This window comes from Schistocerca piceifrons, chromosome 6 (genome assembly GCF_021461385.2).
Source record: "Schistocerca piceifrons isolate TAMUIC-IGC-003096 chromosome 6, iqSchPice1.1, whole genome shotgun sequence".
Lineage (NCBI taxonomy): Eukaryota > Metazoa > Arthropoda > Insecta > Orthoptera > Acrididae > Schistocerca > Schistocerca piceifrons.
In genome coordinates this window covers 70,331,295-70,353,174 of record NC_060143.1, presented here as the reverse complement: position 1 = coordinate 70,353,174, position 21,880 = coordinate 70,331,295, and the positions used below count along the sequence as shown (strand labels likewise).

Below are 21,880 nucleotides of genomic sequence, written 5' to 3'. Positions count from 1 at the left end.
TGCTAAATTGACAGGCTCCACTGGATTACGCCTTTTTCCACCCCTCTTGCCACTGCCCCCCCCCCCCCCCCACACACACCTACCTACATACATTTGACTTTCATCTTCCTAACACCATAGTAGTAGCATCAGCAGCGGTAGTAGTAATAGTTTTATTCATCGGTGGATCACTTATTCAGGGTACTGGGTGTGTCCTGCTGTTGTAGTTTAATGCATATATACACAGGCATCTACCCAGTTACAGGTCTAGTTGGACAGGTAAGAGACAGGAAATTGACTGATACCTAACAGTTCAAGCCATCCTGGCATTTGCCTCAGGTAATTTAGGGAAACATGCTAGAGTTCAATGGCTGCATCATGACCTGGGCCATCTGGATCCTTGCTCCCATAACCCTCCTAGTCTTAATGTCCACTAAACCCATTGCCCCTTCCCGCTCGAACTAACAGTTCCCCATTCTTTTGTCCTGTCACCCCTATTCCTCTGTCTTGTCACTCCTTCCCAGTCCACATCACCTCCTTCAGGCACCACTGACTCACACTGACATATCACATCCCTATCCCATGCGTCTGCTACCCCTCCCTCCCGTTGTGGCTGTTGTGCCTGCTTTTATCTTTGTTGATCCTTGTTTGGACTGTCCTCGGTGTCCTCGTACTGTGTTGCTGCACTGGCTGAAAAATCGGCTGCGGATTCAGACACTGACTAAATGATGTAGACGATAGATGCACAGTTATGTTTTACAGTACTTAAATTTTCACTTTGCGCAACCCCCTAATAATACACAGTTATATGTGTATGGCCAGTGCACTATTGTTTAAACTTTCCGTAAGCCTCATTAATAGTTCGCAGGTAAAACTCCACATACTACTGCAATAATTTCTTGTTGAACGTCTACAAACAGTAAAACCTAACCACATAGTTCACAGTTCTTGAAGAATGATCATCTATGTATGGAGCAGACACTGTCACTGTTTTTACACATGGCCTAATTGTATAACACTTATTCCACAGTTAATTTGAAGCATTGTTGTTGTTATAACCAGCACAGGTTACTTGTCTGAAAGTCGGCCATGGACTGACTGTCTCGTGACCAAAAGTCGGGCCCTTTTATATCATCTCTATAATAGGTGCTGAAACTACACATTGCTTAAAGTTAAATTTAGAGAAATTACAATTAAAACTTAAATAACTCAATTAGCTGAATACATTGAAAAATTGCGTCTTTTTAACAGTTTCTCCTACTACAAGGTTTAAGCCAAATTATTTGTTTAAATCATGAAATTACCAAATATAGTTACACAAATAGTACTTTTTGACAAAACTGTTAATTACTTTGGAATTAATGAAGGGCTGGTTTTGCTAACATGTTTTTGAATAGAGCTAAATAGATACTTTAATATTACTAGCATTTCATCTTCTAAACATTTATAATTAGTGCAGAATTTATATTTGTTTATATGTCAACAATAGAATATAAGATCCAGAACAATCACTGATTTCATCCTATAACAAGATACTAACTAGGCATAGTCAAAATAAATTAGAAAATCAATTACATATGCAAAACTAAGCACAAAACTAGATCCGGGGTTATATTCTTTAAAACAGGCCAATCTTTCTCTCATATGAAAATTCAGATTATATTCACATATGTTAATGATGATTAGTTAAAAGTAACAAAACAAATTTAAGGAGGCAGATGGTAAAAACAAGAGGGGAATTAAAATCATCCTAGCTTGCATCGTCACATACTCTCTAATTGGCTTGAGCAGATAGGTATTGCAAATAGCTAACTGGACAATTCAGTGACCACACATGACCCCAGAAATTGGGTTTAAACACACAAAAAATATTACATAAGAAATCCTATCAAGACTACAGTACATATGTTTTTCAAATTTATACTTAAATGCACTGGCCACACGAAAATCCCCATACAAAATACACTCCTGGAAATTGAAATAAGAACACCGTGAATTCATTGTCCCAGGAAGGGGAAACTTTATTGACACATTCCTGGGGTCAGATACATCACATGATCACACTGACAGAACCACAGGCACATAGACACAGGCAACAAAGCATGCACAATGTCGGCACTAGTACAGTGTATATCCACCTTTCGCGGCAATGCAGGCTGCTATTCTCTCATGGAGACGATCGTAGAGATGCTGGATGTAGTCCTGTGGAATGGCTTGCCATGCCATTTCCACCTGGCGCCTCAGTTGGACCAGCGTTCGTGCTGGACGTGCAGACCGCGTGAGACGACGCTTCAACCAGTCCCAAACATGCTCAATGGGGGACAGATCCGGAGATCTTGCTGGCCAGGGTAGTTGACTTACACCTTCTAGAGCACGTTGGGTGGCACGGGATACATGCGGACGTGCATTGTCCTGTTGGAACAGCAAGTTCCCTTGCCGGTCTAGGAATGGTAGAACGATGGGTTCGATGACGGTTTGGATGTACCGTGGACTATTCAGTGTCCCCTCGACGATCACCAGTGGTGTACGGCCAGTGTAGGAGATCGCTCCCCACACCATGATGCCGGGTGTTGGCCCTGTGTGCCTCGGTCGTATGCAGTCCTGATTGTGGCGCTCACCTGCACGGCGCCAAACACGCATACGACCATCATTGGCACCAAGGCAGAAGCGACTCTCATCGCTGAAGACGACACGTCTCCATTCGTCCCTCCATTCACGCCTGTCGCGACACCACTGGAGGCGGGCTGCACGATGTTGGGGCGTGAGCGGAAGACGGCCTAACGGTGTGCGGGACCGTAGCCCAGCTTCATGGAGACGGTTGCGAATGGTCCTCGCCGATACCTCAGGAGCAACAGTGTCCCTAATTTGCTGAGAAGTGGCGGTGCGGTCCCCTACGGCACTGCGTAGGATCCTACGGTCTTGGCGTGCATCCGTGCGTCGCTGCGGTCCGGTCCCAGGTCGACGGGTACGTGGACCTTCCGCCGACCACTGGCGACAACATCGATGTACTGTGGAGACCTCACGCCCCACGTGTTGAGCAATTCGGCGGTACGTCCACCCGGCCTCCCGCATGCCCACTATACGCCCTCGCTCAAAGTCCGTCAACTGCACATACGGTTCACGTCCACGCTGTCGCGGCATGCTACCAGTGTTAAAGACTGCGATGGAGCTCCGTATGCCACGGCAAACTGGCTGACACTGACGGCGGCGGTGCACAAATGCTGCGCAGCTAGCGCCATTCGATGGCCAACACCGCGGTTCCCGGTGTGTCCACTGTGCCGTGCGTGTGATCATTGCTTGTACAGCCCTCTCGCAGTGTCCGGAGCAAGTATGGTGGGTCTGACACACCGGTGTCAATGTGTTCTTTTTTCCATTTCCAGGAGTGTATTTACATACAGATCACAAAGTATCTACAAGTTATACTTTCAACAAAATTTAAGCATATTAATCACCAGTTATGTCCTTTTTGGGTTAAACAAGGATTACATTTTAAAACACATACCACTTTGTACAAGCCCTGTCTTGCTTAACAAAATAAATCCTCATGGTTGAACAAAAAAAAGTTTAAATTACACTGCGCATTGCAGTTCATGTTCAGGCAAAAATTTCACTTGCTCAGTGTTTAGTATGTTTTGCAATCACTTTCACTTTTTCAATGAGCTTTAACACACTTTCTCACCAAGCTGCCCATGCCTTCACCAGGTCCAAGTGGCAGTTAGCAAGGAAATGCACCACAATTAGTTCCCTTGGAGGTGGTTCTCCTGCGCCACAGCACATGAAAAAATCAGACAACATGCCAGTAAACTTGTACTTCTAATTTAAGTCTAAGAATAAATATTTTTAACACTAATGACAAATGATATTCATTACATGATAAATAAATACATGGTATGCATAACATTACAATAATTAGCACTAAATTTGGCTGTAGTATGAAAGGTGTGGACTAAAAAAAATTTTAAAATTAATTGCACATTACACTACAAAATACCGGGTGATCAAAAAGTCAGTATAAATTTGAAAACTGAATAAATCACAGAATAATGTAGACAGAGAGGTACAAATTGACACACATGCTTGGAATGACATGGGGTTTTATTAGAACCAAAAAAATACAAACCTTCAAAAATGTCCGACAGATGGCGCTTCATCTGATCAGAATAGCAATAATTAGCATAACAAAGTAAGACAAAGCAAAGATGATGTTCTTTACGGGAAATGCTCAATATGTCCACCATCATTCCTCAACAATAGCTGTACTCGAGGAATAATGTTGTGAACAGCACTGTAAAGCATGTCCAGAGCTATGGTGAGGCATTGGCGTCGGATGTTGTCTTTCAACATCCCTAGAGATGTTGGTCGATCACGATACACTTGCGACTTCAGGTAACCCCAAAGCCAATAATCGCATGGACTGAGGTCTGGGGACCTGGGAGGCCAAGCATGACGAAATTGACGGCTAAGCACACAATCATCACGAAATGACGCGCGCAAGAGATCTTTCATGCGTCTAGCAATACTTCGTATTTTTTTAATTTTTATTTTTTTTATTTTTTATTGATTTTTTAATAGAACCCCATGTCATTCCAAGCATGTGTGTCAATTTTTACCTCTCTATCTACATTATTCCGTGGTTTATTAAGTTTTAAAATTTATACTGACTTTTTGATCACCCGGTTTTACTCCTAAGTCATAACTGTCTGAAACTGGTTAAACTTGAAATTTTTTTGTTTCTTTTCCATTTGCAAAACAGCAAAAACTTAAGATGTGCATTACCTCTAGTAAATACTCAAGATGTGCAGTAGCATAGATTTACTAATCATTATGTTATGAAAAAGGAATAGTCTCCATCACATAGCTTAATTACTATTCAAATCAAAATTAAGGGGATGGAAGTTGTACCAAATCATTCCTCTACTTCTCCACTCAACTCTGAGCACTACTCTTATTCAACTAGAAAATGAAATCCTCACAAAATGTTACTAAATAGTTTACCTGTCAGAATATCCACATCAGGCTAGCACCACAGTTATCAGTGAATCAGCAAAATTATTGATTGCTCTTTGTTCCAGTATTATGACTTTAAGCTCATAATAGAAGTTTTCAGATAACATGTACGTCCAATAATGCAGCATTATGTAACTTTTACCTCACTAAAATATTTCTCTTTCTGTTAAGCTCTCATTCCCAGCTGCAGTGTCATGAATTGCACAATATACACAGTACCCAATGTTGCCTGGTTCAAAATTAGATCATCAATGCAGTTACAACACATATGTTTGTAGACAGTTATCTTTTGCATTAATCATGTTTTTCAGCACCATTATTTCACTTACATTTCTTCTCTTGTTAACTAGTGGAGCACATTCTCAAAAACTGTCCCTACTGTAGAGACAGGCTCCCTAACCATTAAGACCCTAACATTATTCATTATTTTCATATTTCATTATTGTTTCATTAGCTAATAAATAATGACCTGCTCTACTTAACTAATGCAAAATTGACTCTACTGAAAAACACTCCACTGTAACAGATCCTTATGTTAAGGCTAAGTTAACTCTCATTGCTGATCAGACAAAATTGTCACTTAGACAAACGATTATTTCACTGTGTTCTAGCCTGAAGGGCAATATACATACAAGTCTTGCTAGTACATTCTACACACGTTACTCCAGGCAACTATGTTTAACGTTGGAATTCCTTAATGTTAGAAAAGGCTGTATCATGACACAGATATTGATGGATAGTTATCTCCACTGATGGCATTGAACATAAACGCTTCTATTATACCACAGTTAATATTAAGATCTAGTATTCAAGATGGTTTATACTGCACATTGTCTCTGCTGTTACGCCAAATTACCTAATTTCAGACATGAGCTGATTACTTCAAATGTTAATTATCGTTGACATTTACTGACACCTTTCATCTTCAGTTTACCTTACCTCTTTGAGTTACAGAAATTCCTTAACCATGGTACCACTTTACTTCCTTACATCCTCTTATGATTCTATTACTTAAAACTGACACAACATAATCTGTATACACACACAGATAACCCTACAGCAACCTTTTCTACAATATTTCTATACTAAAGCATGCTACTGTACAAAGTTACATGAAATTTGAAGCATTCTTCTGATTCACTTATAAACTACAGATAGGATAGGAGAAGAGTTCGACTGCCTAATTAAACATAAAAAAGAGACAAACAGCTGGGGTAAGCATTATCACCACATAATGAATTCAACACACATCGTTGAAGCCCCCTACTTGCTGCTAGGTCTTACTTCTGGTTCGATGCACACTCCATTCTCCACTTCATCAGTAACCTGCTCAGTGGTTAAAACTCTTAATGGCAAATGTAATTCATCTAGCACACACTTGTCCATACCTTCCAGAAATGATACTTCGTACCTACTTCCATTGTACTTAAAAATAAATTTACCACTAGCAAAATCAATATTTACACACCATTTGCACAAGAAATTAGTCCCAAATATAACATCAATGCTAAGATTGTGAATTACCAAGAATTTGCACTCCCAACAGCTGTCCTGCTAATTCCACAGTTAATTGTACCTCTTGTTTCACACTTTTTGAGAGCTTACCAGTAGCACCAATAATTTTTATTCCAGAAACAGACATTACTACTGTACCCTCTGTGTTCTTACTAGATTCAAAAAAATGCCTGTGAATTACCATTCCAATCACTACCACTGTCAAGTAAACACGTAACATGTATACCTTGTACACTTGCTGTTATTAAGGGGTGCCACACTTCCTTTTTACTTACAGTGTGATCTTCTTCGTACAACAAATCCTCATTAATCCTTTCCCTGGAAAAATTATCATGCTCCTTACCAAATTGATTAGCAGACAGAGTCAAATGACAGATAGCATGGTTCTCTTCCTCATTACCCCTCTCAAACTCTAACTCTTCAATAGGACTAATATTATCCTCCTTTATTCACTCTTTACTTACCTCCTGGCCATCATTATCAATTATAAATTCAAATACCTCATCCTCATCACTACTGGATCTGTCACTGCTATCATCATTACAACTCCTGTCAGAATCAGACCCACTGTCACTTTCACTATCCTCAAATATTTGGCTAATTAGTTGATAAGATGCACATTGGACTGCCAACTGCCAAAATCACAAGAATATTAAAGCAGCACGAAATAACTACTATCTTTTGCACACCACAAAAAGTTAAAGATATACTTGGCTCAACCAAAGACCAGCTGGGGTTGCAGACACCGGGCGTTTACAGTATTGAGTGCGAATGTGAGATGGAATATATCAGGCAGACACTATGATGTATCTCCCAGCACTGTACTGAACATATCAGGAACATACGACTAGGACAGACAAGCAAGTCCGTGGTAGCAGAACATAGCTTTATCGAGGGACACACTTTCGAAATCGAAAAAACAAAGAAGCTGTGCAGTGCCAATGGTTTCTGAGACTGGAGCTTCAAAGAGACAGTGAAGATACGTCTGCACAACAATTTAGTTAACAGGGATAGCAATTTTCAGTTCAGTGCAGTATGGAATCCTGCAATTGACAAAATATGTCAGGAACTCTCCGATCTGAAGTTTGTGACGTCAGCAGACACGTTGGATAGCCACTGGATCTCAATGCCAGGTTGTGCGGCGGCCTCCCACCATCACTGACACGGTACCCCCTTCTGGAGGAACGTGATTGGCTGGCCTACAGAAGCAGATGACGGCCAAGCAGTTATATAGATATGCAGAACACAGCATCCTGACACTTAGCCAGAAGATGATGGGTATGAAACTCATCGAAACGTTGCGACAAGACAACGCCACCACTCGTCTGATAACCCAAGAAGAATTCGTCAGTGGAATATGCCGAGAAAGACTGCAGTCACATATAGTTAGTTCTTGTTTCCAGTATCAGACCACAAAGCAAACCACCTGACTTCATTATGTTCTCTTAAAAATTTAACATCCATTTCGACACTTTGGACATTCTTAGCAACATCAACACTCTGTTTCATCACTTAATTTTATTTTAATAAGTTCCTCCTCACCTTTTATGGGATAAACATTGCTACCCAAACCATCATTCAACATCTCACTAGAATTAGAAATTAGATTCGTCTTACCACTATCAATTTCTTTACCCTTACCTGTGATTACAGCACATTTATATACAAGTGGCTCTTCTTCACTACCTGTGCTAGTGTGAGCCAAAACTGACCGTTATCCAGTTTAAATGGTTTGATCCAGAATTAAAAATCATCTCCTCCATTTATTTTACTTGAATTTCTCCTATCATTTCCATGCCCATTCTGGTTATCCTCCACCCAACAATTCCTTGAATTTCTACTATAATTAGTCCTGTTCATCCTATTTACCTGAAATTCTCTCCCTGATTGATTATTATCATCAAAATCCCTCCTACAATCTTCCACTGAGGGCTTCACCCTCTCCGCTTTATCAACATTATTTAAGAAATATTGTCCAAATATCTCAGTTTGTTTATCCAAAGATGACAGAAACCTTTCACCATACCCTTCATAGAGTCAAATCTCTCTCCACCCAAAAATTCACTCAAAATTCTCTGCTGCTTCTCTTTGGACCAATATTCATCCAAAAGTAATTTCTCAAAGCTTTGCCATGATGTACAACCATCAGCTACTTGAGCTGCCCATCCATAAGCATCCCTCTTCAAAAAACTTCTCACAAATGACATTTTCTCTTTGTCATTCGATGTTTCAGGCAAATCATTAGATTCCCTAATGAAATCCAGTGGATGCACTTCCCCATATGGTTCAAAATTATTAAATTTCTTACAACTGACAAATGAGGGACTGTTTTGTACTTCTTCCATCTTTTTCTCTATTTCAGCCCTTTTAAATCAACAGTTTTATTTACTTTTACCAGTTTTTCTTCTATCACTACTGCACACTTGGTTTCTACCTGTATTTCAAAATAATTTTGATCTGATCTATTTGGTTCTCAAGTTTAACCGTGTTTTCAGCACAAAATTTCCTGGCAGCCTTGGCTTCCTCCTTACACTGTTTTTCAGAAGCCTCCACCTTCCTTCTATAGTCATGACAAAGCTTTTTTCTCTCTTCTACACATATACTACTCACCAATGTTAATTTCTCATTAGTGTTATGAACTACTGTCTTTACCTTTTCATCACAATCTTTAGCTACTCCCTCAACCTTCTTATTTAATTCTGAAAGGCTAAAGCTAACTACCTTAATTTCCTTTTTAATTTCTTTCTTCAGTTCATCTTTTAAGTTAATCATGTCAGTTTTAATACTACTAATGTCTTCTTTCATACACACATCACTCAGAATACTCATAATTTGCATTAACATTGCACATCACAATAATAGGTGCTGAAACTACACATTGTTTAAAGTTGAATTTACAGAAATTACAATTAAAACTTGACTCCCTCAATTAACTGAATACATTGAAAAATTGTGTCTTTTTAACAGTTTCTTCTACTGCGAGGTGTAGGCCAAATTATTTGTTTAAATCATGAAATTAACAAATATAGTTATGCAAACAATACTTTTGTCAAAACTGTTAATTACTTTGGAATTAATGAAGGGCTGGTTTTGCTAACATGTTTTTGAATAGAGCTAGATAGATACTTTAATATTACTAGCATTTCATCTTCCAAACGTTTATAATTAGTGCAGAATTTATATTTGTTTATATGTCAACAATAGGATATTAAGATATGGAACAATCAGTGATTTCACTCTATAGCAAAAGATACTAACTAGGCATAGTCAAAATAAATTTTAAAAATCAATTACGTACATAAAACTAAGCACCAAATTAGATATGGTGTTATATTCTTTAAAATTGAGGGCAATCTATCTCTTTTATGAAAGTGCAGATTATATTCACAAATGTTAATGATTAGTTAAAAGCAACAACACGAATTTAAGGAGGCAGATGGCAAAAACAAGAGGGGAATTAAAATTATACCAGCTTGCTTTGTCACACTGTATTCCTACAACAGCAGACTGGCTGCCTCCATCCTAGCCACTAGCTACCCACTCGCAACCCTTTGTGCAGAATCCTGCCTCTACCTAGCAGCATGTGATCTAGCTCATCAAAGGATTTATTCCGAGAGCTTGCAAGTTTCCTCTGTCTTTTGTATGTGGCTGTAACTAACTACGTGCTTCTGTTTTTCGGTGAATGGTCTCCTTTACTCCTGAAATATTTATGTTATGCTAGAACCTTTTTTACTGTTAAAGAGTTAGTAATTCTCCCCTACACTAATTTGTGAAGTTGAGAGGATTACTGTATTTGTAAATGACGTAATTCTGTTGGATTCTCTCTTTTTTACAGTTCTGATGTTAAAAGTCAAGAGTTATGGCATGTTCTTTTTTGTTTAGTGTTTAACAATTCTTCTAAAATATCTTAAAATATTCATCATAAAATAAATTTGTTGATAAGTTGCATTTCTTTCAGTCAAGTTATTACATATTTCTCATTCAGGTGCGAAGTGTTAACTTCCCTCGTCTTGTGGGCGGTGGTGTGCTGCACACTAAACTTTGGATTGTGGACCGGAAACATGTGTACATAGGTAGTGCAAACATGGACTGGAGATCACTTACACAGGTATGTTATTGTAATTTTATTTTTTGACAAAATCTATTCACTATTAAACAGCACTATTAAAGACAGGAAATTCATTTATTTGCAGTAACCATCAGCAGACATTGGTAAGTCCAAAGAGTTAATAATGGAAAAACTGCATTTTATTTTTGATCCATGTCATTTGTTGTTATTTCATTTGTCAATCAATCAAACTGTGTTGTTGGTCTCTCCATAGACAAACTATTCACATGCCTCACATTTACCTGTGGCAGATTAACACAGAAAAGATTTTAACAGTGAACTTTGCAATGTTGAGAAACTAGTTGTTAGCTGATATGACTAACCAAACTTAACCCAGTGTGCACCTGATAACATTCTTGACAGGTCTGCAACGAGATCGTGCAATCACCTTTGCATGATATTTCATTAGTCAATTTAGGCACCATCTTCAGGTGAGGACACTGTTTGCTAAAACTCTCTGGAAATGATTAATGATTCCTACCATATGTTGTTAGCCTATCTTGCAAGACAGGAAGAATTATAAAAAGATATAGTATAAAAAGTGTTGTAACAGACAAAATAACACTCGTCGGTACCATGGAGGGGTCTTAGCTTTCTTTACTCCTGGAGAGGGCCGATAGGTTACAGCAACACACAAAATATCAGATCACTTTGTTACAACTAAAACAAGATGAAATATTTAACTCTGTCACTCAACATGTATCACTTTATTCAGGAATAGATACTAGTCTCTTCTCACAGAGTACAGTTGATGATAAACATTTATTAATAGTTTTGTCTAATACAGTTGTCAGACTGCTGGCTTGGTAGGGAGGCAATGCTGTCATCTTTGTTGATAATTGCTGAGTGGACTGAGGAGCACTGCACTCAGGTGTAAGTAAATGAGCTGATGCGGTGGCATATGGAATCTCTTCTTGGCATGTCTATGCCACCATCTCTCATCTGTCGTTGCTTCTGGCAGTGGCTATATTTACATGTGGTTCTGTCATGAGGTACCAACCTCGCGTTGGGACCTCGCTCTTTGGATAACACCACAAGAAATGTGTTTTAGCCACCAGGCAAGATAAAAGCTTTCTTTAGCTTTATTGAAGATGATATAACCCTGAGAAAATCCAATGATTACAGAAAACCTTGGCCTTGTGGAAAAACATATATTCACCAGATGATTTGCACCATCCATTATGCGTGTGCTGAGCACCATCCTCACGCACGATTACCATTACCTGAAAAATCTACAGTGGTGGAGCACTGTTAAAGTGAGGGACACAGAATGGTGATGTATGATGATAGGTACTGGAAAAATTTGTGTTTTGCAATAAATGCAAAATAGATGTGAATTCTACTTCAAAATATGAAAACTCTAAATTATTTAATAGACACTATTTCATAGCATATTGTATCCAGATGAATTATTTTATCAGAGATAGTTTGAAATAGCTTTATTTTCTGCAAATAAAAAAAGAAAATGTAGCAAATTTTCACTTATTGCTACTGTACATCATCAGGCAGAACATAAGTAAAGATAATGTGCCTAAAAACTTGTTTGCAAAATAAAAAGCTTACAAACTCAGTGATTTATCAATGCGCTCAATGATCTGGTGCCGTGCCAGTTTTGGGCGATTGAATGGTCTGTTTAAGATACATGTTGCATAATGCAGCATAGTACTCGGCTGTGGGATGTAGCATTTTATAGTGAAGAAGCGTGTATGTCAGTTTGTTAGGTAAAGTTCAAAATATGGTGTAATGCAACACTTTCAACCCTTTGCCTTACAATTTAAGTTCTATTAGTGTGAGCCATAAGTGGCTAAAAGGTACGGATGCGCCTTAAGATTCCCTGTGCCTACACACACTAAGGCTGCGGTGCACTACGCCTGGGCGTCCAAAGTCGTGCAGACGCCCTCAGGATTTGTAAGTACGTGTGAGAGATACCAGTAATGTGACATTTCTACAGGTATCATAAATAATGACGATTAGTTGCCCATTGGAAACGAAACATTCATTGTCTCAAAAGCAATGATATATTCACAAACGTTTTATTTCCCTTTATAAGCAAACATACATTGATGAAATACATCTTAATAATAATATTCACAACAATGCAATGATCTAAGACTGTATAATATTTTGTTCAAAACATTCTGGGACCTGTTACATTAGTACGTTGGCAAACATATTTTCAAATGCAATGTCTTCACAATGACAGGTACATAAATTTAATAGTCTTCGATTTTATGATATCATTCAAAACAATCTGGCACATGTAATGCAACGTTGCACTTTTTGCAGTCTCATGTTGTTTCATTGTGTCGTTTATGCTTTCTGCACATGACACAAGCTCTTGCAGGATTTACTTTTGATGGTGTTGGATCAATATGTTTGGGAAAATGTGCCCAATGTTGTGCGTGCAGTTGTTGTGGTATATTGCCGGATGCTAATCGTCCCTTTCGATCATATTCCGGTAAAGGTGTAGTAGTCAACAATGATTCTGCAATGTGAATCCTATATTCTGCGTACTATGTCGTTTGCCGCAGTGTATTTTGTAATACAAAATGTACACGTTAAATAAAGCAACATCAAATAGGTAAAAGAATATCTTGCGGTATCCTTTCATGCATTTTATTACCACAGGGAAGCATGCGAGCATCTGATCTTGGCAATCAATTCCAATCATGCCTCTGTTGTATTCGACAACACATTTTGGTTTCCACGACGCATTGTGGAGAGGTGTGTCTGTGGCAATCATTTCTGCTGTTGATTGTTTTGTGGAAAGCATGCAAACGTCTCGTTTATCTTTCCATTTTAGTGCTAATATTCCATTACAACTCCTCACTGTATATTCTTCCATCTTTAATTTTGCCTTCAGAAAGTCTGTGGGCATATTTTTTCTGTTTGAGCGTATTGTTCCAATCACATTAGTTTTATTGGTGAGGAGAGTTTTGGTGAAGAAAACCAGTTATCTAAGTATAGAGTATGCCCTTTGTGTAATACTTACTGTGATAGTTCTAGAACTACACTTTCAGAGGCACTACCACTAGCATCACATTTGTCACTACCCGTGTATATCCTAAATTCATAGCAGTATCCTGAACTTGGACTCACACAATTTATAAATTTTAATACCCCACTCTTTTGATGGGTTAAATTGTTTGTAGGATAAGTGCCCCTTAAATTTCATTAATGATTCATCAGTGGCAATATTCTCTTGCATAGTGTACACTTCCTTAAATATTGATTGAACATATCAATGTACAGCTTATCTGTGTTGTTGACTAAGCTGTTATTCGCTAGATGCAGAAATCTGCTTATGTGCAGAAATTTCCTGAATTGCATCGTCTTCCTCAATATTGGCATTTCTATAATGGCCCTCCTAGACCAATACATCTGAATCGACAGTTTCCTTTCTTCAGCCATAATTATACATAGTCCAATGTATATTTTTATTTCAGTACAGCCGATAGGAGACGACTTTTGGTCTATTTTTCATCTCTTCTGTTCATTGTTGAGTATGTCTTGTTCATATCTATTCATCTCAGTTACAATGTTTTCCCAAAATGTACTGTTAAATATTACATAGAAAATGTCTAATTCTCTTATGCTTGTAGTCACGTGCTGTAAAGCTGCTTCCTTTATTCCAGGAATTTCCATATACGTCCAGATTGTTGGCTCATTGTCTTGCTTTTGCCACATCCATGACTCTGATTGTTGGTGGTAGGTTTGCTCTTCTTCGCCAGTATCATCTTCAATCATCAGCCGCTTACACTGTTTTCGTACACGAGGTAAAACACTGCTACCACTTTCACTGCTGCTGTCAAAATATCCTGCAAAATCATTGTTGGCTTTGCCATATTTTTGTAATGTCAGCAGATCCAAATGTGGCAAAAAACACGTTGTGTATGCTGCGTGTACTTGATCAGCTCCACAATGTGTCAAAGACTTTCTGTTTACGTTTGGTGTGGCTGACCGATGACGTCTCTCTCATGACATGTGCTTGTTCGGCGCGGTAAAGTACCACGTCTCTGATACGTCTAGTTGATGTTTGGATAGGTTGGCACGCTACGTGTCTCACACGACTTGCGCTCGTTAGCGCGGTAAACATACCACATCTCTGATATGTCTAGGTGATGTTTGGCCAGGCTGGCATGCTTTGTGTCTCACACGACATTGTAAGCTAAGGGGTTAATATGACAGATTTGGGTGGTGGATGTTTTGAACTTTACTTGCCTGTTATACCACTAGAGGTGGGGCCTGAACTACATCACTAACAATAGTCTGGTAACCTCAACAAGCAATTACATTGTAGCCATTCCCAAATGGTTTGTGTTGTGAATTTCTCACTGTTTTCTTTTCTTATTTTGAAATAAGTGAAACGACTAATCCTGGTTCATCACAAATTTTGATTACAATTGTTACAACACCAGAAGATATCAGCAATCCCTGTGACAATGTATAAGTTCTGCTGTACGCTGCTGCCCTGCGAAAGGGAGGTGACGCTTGGTTCCCAGCACTGTTTCTCTCCCCTTTGGCTGCCAAAATTCTAGTTTCTTTACACTTGCAGCCATCTGTAACTGTATCCTATAGTGTCCACACTCTGGACTATAGTGAGTGGGAAACAAAACCTGTAATATTTTTTGACAGCACCAAAATTATTTTGTGTAACGTTAAAACAGAGTTAAAATTACATTCAGTTCTATTTCTACACGAAGTGCCCTGTGAGTTCTATCTGTAGTGTCAAGTGTGGGCCACATGCCTATGAATGCTCATGAAAGGTCAAAATTAATAGTCTGCAGATTTTATAATTGTCGAATTGGGCGATAAAAGCCAAATAATGCCCAGAAACACCTTAACCCAGAATCACATTGGGCTCACTGGCAGGAAAATGCTGCTGCTTTTCAAGAGAACAAACATTTTTGAAAGCTTGAATACAGCCAAATGACGAAAACAAAGCTCATTTTGGAAGAAACTGATTTTGAAATTTTTGCAAAAGCAAACGTCCCTTTCAAATAGTTCCCCATCAGCACTTCTTTCTTTAATGGCCATTTTCAAAAAACTAAGGTTTAATTGTCTTCCCTCACGTAACCTTACCACCTTTCAAATTTGTACATCTAATTATTTACAAATAAAAAAGAATTGAATTTTGACAGAAATAAACAAATCGAACAGTGAAAATCCAGGATGAAATGTAACAATAGTATGAAAAGGAAAGTTGTACTCACTGAAGCCACACTTCGAGCAGCAGCACAAGTGCATGATGAGATTGGTGACTGGGTGGAGGTAAACAGGAAGCTGGGGCAGAGGGGGGAAGGGATAGTAGGGGAGGAGGTGGAGGGCAGTGAAGTGCTGCTGGGGGGCATGCAGGGACGAAGTGGAGAGAGGGTGGGGAGCTATGTGCAGGTGGGAGGTTAGACAGAGGGCAGGGGAGAGGTGCAGAGGGGTGAGAGTAGTGGAAAAGGAGAAAAGTAAAATGGTTGGGTGTGATGGTGGAATGAGGGCTGTGTAGAGTTGGAATGGGGACAGGGAAGGGGCTGGGTGGGTGAGGACAATGATTAACGAAGGTTGAGGCCAGGAGGGTTATGGGAATGTAGGATGTATTGCAGGGAATGTTCCCACTTGTACAATTCAGAAAAGCTGGTTTTGATGGGACGGATCCATGTGGCACAGGCCATGAAGCAGTCATTGAAATGAAGGATGCGTTTGGCAGAGTGCTCAGCAACAGGCTGGTCTACTTGTTTCTTGGCCACAGTTTGTCGGTGGCCATTCATGTGGACAGACAACTTGTTGGTTGTCATGCCCACACTGAAAGAAGCACAGCAGTTGCAGCTTAGCATGTAGATATCACGTGACTGGTTTCACAGGTAGCCCTGCCTTTGATAGGATGGGTGACGGGACTGCAGTAGGATTCTTCTAGATGGCGCATGAATAGGTTGATATAGGATGGTGCCATGTGGGTGCCGATAGCCATACCCCGGATTTGTTTGTTGGTAATGCCCCTACCACTCCCCGCTCTCCTATCTTCTACATACTTCCTAAAGTCCATAGACCCAGGACGCCCAGTTGTGGTGGGTTACTGTTCCCCCAAATAGAGATTCTTGGCTCTTGTAGACCAACGCCTACAACCTATTACTCAGAATCTACGCTCCTGTATAAAAGATACCAACCATTTCCTCCACCGACTCTCCACAGTTCCTGTCCTGTTTACCATACCGTGCCCTGCTCGTCACTATTGATGCCACCTCCCTTCACACAAACATCTCTAATACCCATGGCCTTACCTCTATTGAACACTATTTTTCCCAATGCCCAACGAATTCCAGATCGACAACCTCTTTCCTAGTCACCATGACCAACTAAATCCTCACCCACAATTACTTCTCCTTTGAAGGCACTACCTACAAACAGACCCAGGGCACAGCTGTGGGCATCCGCATGGCACCATCCTATGCCAACCTATTCATGTGTCATCTAGAGGAATCCTTCCTAAACACCCAGAATCCTAAACCCGCCTCAACTGGTTCAGGTTCATCGATGACATCTATGCGATCTGGATTGCGGGTGAGGACACATTCTCCCAGAATCTCAAAAACTTCTCCCCATTTGATTTACCTGGTCCTATTCAACCTAACAAGTCACCTTTCTAGATGTTGACCTCCACCTCAAAGATGGCTGCATCAGTACATCCATCCCTATCAAACCTACACAGCACAGCTGCCACCCATTCCGTGCCAAGAAGTTCCTTTCATACAGCCTAGCCACCCATGGTCGATGCATCTGCAATGATGAGCTGTCACCCTCAAAATATACCGAGGGTTTCACTGCAGGCTTCACAGACCATAATTATCCCCCAACCTAGTACAAAAACTAATTTCCCGTGCCTTATCTTTCCAGTCTCCCATCAGCTTCCAAAGTCCCACCATCTGCCCACAGAGAAGCATTCCTCTCATAACTCGGTACCACCCAGGACTGGAGCAACTGAATCACATTATCTGCCAGGGTTTTGACTACATCTGGTTGTGCCCTGAAATGAGAAATGTCCTACCCAGTATCCTTCCCACCCCTCCCACAGTGGTATTCTGTTGTCCACCAAACGTACAGAATATACTCGTCCATCCATTCACAACCCCTGCTCCCAACCCTTTTACCTCATGACTCATACCCCTGTAATAAACCTAGATGCAAGACTTGTCCCATACATCCTTCCACCACCACCTACTCCAGTCTGGTCACAAACATCACCTATCCCATCAAAGGCAGGGCTCCCTGTGAAACCATTAAAGTGATCTACAAGCTAAGCTGCAACTGCTGTGCTACATTCTATGTGGGCATGACAACCAACAAGCTGTTTGTCTGCATGAATGGCCAGTGACAAAGTGTGGCCAAGAAACAAGTGGACCATCCTGTTGCTGAGCAAGCTGCCAAACATGACATCTTTCATTTCAATGAGTGCTTCACAGCCTGTGCCATATGGATCTGTCCCACCACCACCAGCCTTTCTGAATTGCACAGGTGGGAACTTCCCCTGCAATATATCCTACATTCCCATAACTCTCCTGGCCTAAATCTTCATCAGTCATTGTCCTCACCAATCCAGAACCTTCCCTGTTCCCATTCCAGCACTACACAGCCCTCATTCCACCATCACGCCCAATCTTTTTACTTCTCTCCTTTTCCACTATCTCCACCTCTCCCCTGCCCTCCATCTAACCTCCCGACTGCACATTGCTCCCCACCTTCTCTCCACCTCATCCCTGTGCGCTCCCCTTTGCACTTCGTTGTCTGCCACACCTACCCTACTATTCCTCCCCCTCTCTGTCCTAGCCTCCTCCTTACCACAATGCAGTCACCACTCCCATTATGCACTGGTGCTGCTGATCACAGTGTGGCTTCAGTTACCTGAGAGTTTGTGTGTGTGTGTGTGTGTGTGTGTGTGTGTGTGTGTGTGTGTGTGTGTGTGTATTTTTTTGATGAAGGCCTTACTGGTCAAAAGCTTTATTTGTGACAGCATTTTTGTTGTGCCTATCTGCGACTCAGCATCTCCGCTGTATGGTGGATAGAAATAAATGGAAATTTTGTAAAAAAAAAAAAGTGAATTTTGTCGAAAAGAGATGCTAAGATTTCTGCTCCCTAATGAAAACACACAGATAGTTGGTCCTACATGTTTCTATTGATAGATAAGTACTATTCTGTAAGAAAAATGCAGAATTTTAAAAAGCAGTGCTCTTTGACTCTGCTGGCTGTAGACCCTGTAGCAGTTTGTGTCTACTGGCTTTCACCACTGGGGTGCTGTACCTTCACTTCGTGATAGGGCCAACAGTAACGATTTCATGCACAGGTGCTGTTGGTTCTCCATGCTTTATAAAAGAGCCTCCGTTCACAATAGCAATCAGTGCCAGCAAGAGTTAGCAAACAGTGTTCTCTTCTGAAGATGGCAGCTAAATGTATTGCTGAAATATTGTCAAGAAGGTTGTATGATCCTGCTGCAGACCTGACAAAATATTATCATTACTGTTGTTAATTTTGGTAATTTGAATACGGCTTGGCTGCAACTATGGTCACTTTTGAGGAGACTGTGAATGAATTTCAAATTAAATGACTGTTTTGGTAGGTAGGAACCTGAACAATCCCATTTCATTCAGAGTGAACCTGTTCTGTCTAGTGGTGTAAAGTGCTTGTGTATTTATGAATTTGGCAAATGGCCAGGATAAATGCCTGGGGAAATGCCCAAAATGCGTAAAAGCCTGGGCATGTATGCATTTTAAATATTAATTGGTAAGCAGCACTTATGTAAAAAGAATTAAGCTGATATTTTGTATGGGAAAAGGTGCTTTGCAACACTGCTTCCTTTGTGGTTGGATAACCAAGGTGAAAAAGCTGCATGATATTTACAGTAGAGCTATTAGAGGAACTTAATTGGACTGTAAATACAACTTTTTACATCTTTAATAAGGTCAGTTCTTCGTGTAGTACATAATGAAAAAAACATTACTCAAGTTTAAAAGTATTTTTTTTTTAAATAAAGTATAGATTATAGTAAGTAGCAAGCATGTGTAGTATTTTTACTTACACTTTACTACTGCAAAAAAAAATTTCCTCAATCAGTTTCTTGAGCTTCATAAGTTGATGAGGAACCATTAAGTTCTGGCTCTGCCTCAGATTCTCCTGAATCTGACTACTCATTGGCTACTGGGTTCTTTTCTATTTTGTCTTTGCTTGGACTGTTGAGTGTGGGTTTTTCATTGGGATCAAGAGGCATATTGTAGTGTTCCTGCTCCAGCTCTCTCTGATGCAAGCCTATCCTTTTATTTATTTTTTTTGCCTCCCCCCCCCCCCCCCCCCCCCAAAAAAAAAAACTACTGAAGGAACACACTGTAGCAGCAGATACAGTTGGTTCGCCCAGAATTTTTATGATAGCTTCTCTGCCAAATGACAAGTTCCTCTTAAACCATGCCATCACAGTAAAGGATTTACGTGATGATTTTTGTGAGAGTGAGGATGTACTTCTTCCCACATAAATGGTCTGGACCAGATTCCTTGTTTGTCTCTCTAATCAGCGAAGTTCTCTTTAACTTGAATAACATTTAGTTCAATGTTCTTTGTGAGCCACAAACCAATCTTATTGCATCAAGTGTCTCAGTAGGCTTTAGATTACTATCTTGTACTGCTGGAACAAGATGATTAGCTGTAAGTTGTATAGAAGACACACCAAATTCCTTCCTAGCTTGGAATTTAGATGCAACTGACTTTCCTTCTGCAGATTACAGTGGAGAGGGTGGTAGTTTCTTGATAACTTTTTTTCAACTTACCGAACTTTGTGGCTATTTTGTGACCTTTAGGCTCACTTAACTCCAAAGCTGTAATCAAATGAATGATTGGGTTCATGAGCTACATCATTTTCTCAGCCTTCACGAAGAAAATGTCACCATCCAGAACTGTCTTCTTTATTTCAGGCTGCAAATGTGACTGCACCTTCTCATTTACAACTGAGGTTTGTAAGAAAACATTGTTTGACTGCAAATTTTAAAGACAAAAAAAGATGGCTTCCCATATTTTGCCTCTCCTGCAAACTTCAGTGAAACCCCATTCTTTGAATATTTTTCAGCTGATATTTCATGGGGCTTTTCCTCTGAACAGGTTTATCAATCACTGTACCTAACTGATGCACTTTTTTCAAAGCACTTGAAACACTTTTTGATATGCTTTTCCATTTTATTGAAATGTGACTGTTTGTATTCTTCAAAACAATGTTTACAGGATATTCCTTTCCCTTTTAAATTTAAAAAGTTCCAAAAAGATTTTTTTCTTAACCATTTTGGAGTTACTCAATAGTGTATTGTCTATAACAATTTGTGTTATTTAAAGATGAGGTTATGTTACCACTCACTCAACCACATATACTTAATGGCTGTCAGATGGACAGGCCAGTGTTGCCAGTTCCAATTAAATAAATAACTCATAGAATTGCATGAATTACATGTCATTACCAACCACCCACTCCAAATTTATCTACTATTTGCAATAACAGCAATAGCTCTAATATTTACTTAGAATAACTGGAATTAGAGTAAAAAATCTATCAATATTGATTTTAACTAGGGATGTGTCATGTGCCGATTCTGATTTCATGATTCCAGGAATTACCGATTCTCCGGGAATCGATTAGTATTGGAATCGAAGGATTCCAGCATCTTGGGTAGCGATTCTTTGTCATTTTATATTTGCAGCAGTGTAGCTATATGAAAGTACATAAGGAAAGTAGCAGAATAAAAAACTGTAGTCTGTCTCAAATGATTTTACCTCTGACAAACCCCCCCCCCCCATCAACTCACTCCTTCCCCTCCCCCCCCCCCCCCCCCCCACTGAAAAAACTGTAACATTCAAGAATTTAAGGATACATTTAGCATCAAGAAACACATGCCAGCTGTTTAATAACTTCAGTAATAATTTTCTTATCAGTAATCATCCTTCAATAATATTCAGAGATTTGATACGAATCATAAATTGTTACATCGCAGTGGCTTAAGGACAGTGTTTTTTTATACCTGCTTATCACTACACAGTTGAACGCGTGTGTGTGAGCTGTCGTCAGCAATATGCATCTTTCCATGGTGCAGCAAGTTGGAATGCTAATTAAAAAAAAAATCTTTTCATTCTTAGTAATAAAGACATGAATGATATGCACAGGCTTAAGTGTAAACATGTACTAACTTTTAATATTTGGGGTTTCGTCTCATCCCTTATTTTAATTGTTAAATTATACATTCTAATAGTAGAACCTTT

The 21,880-nt window shown here is 39.7% G+C and overlaps 1 protein-coding gene across 1 annotated transcript in view; it reads left to right on the top strand.

Annotated features, from left to right (window-relative positions):
- Nucleotides 1-21,880, top strand: part of LOC124802987 (5'-3' exonuclease PLD3-like) — a 93,558-nt gene that overhangs the window by 46,570 nt on the left and 25,108 nt on the right. The window contains exon 6 of the mRNA XM_047264087.1: nucleotides 10,487-10,609. Within this exon, the coding sequence (XP_047120043.1) occupies nucleotides 10,487-10,609 (123 nt within the window). The remainder of the gene's footprint in view (nucleotides 1-10,486; nucleotides 10,610-21,880) is intronic.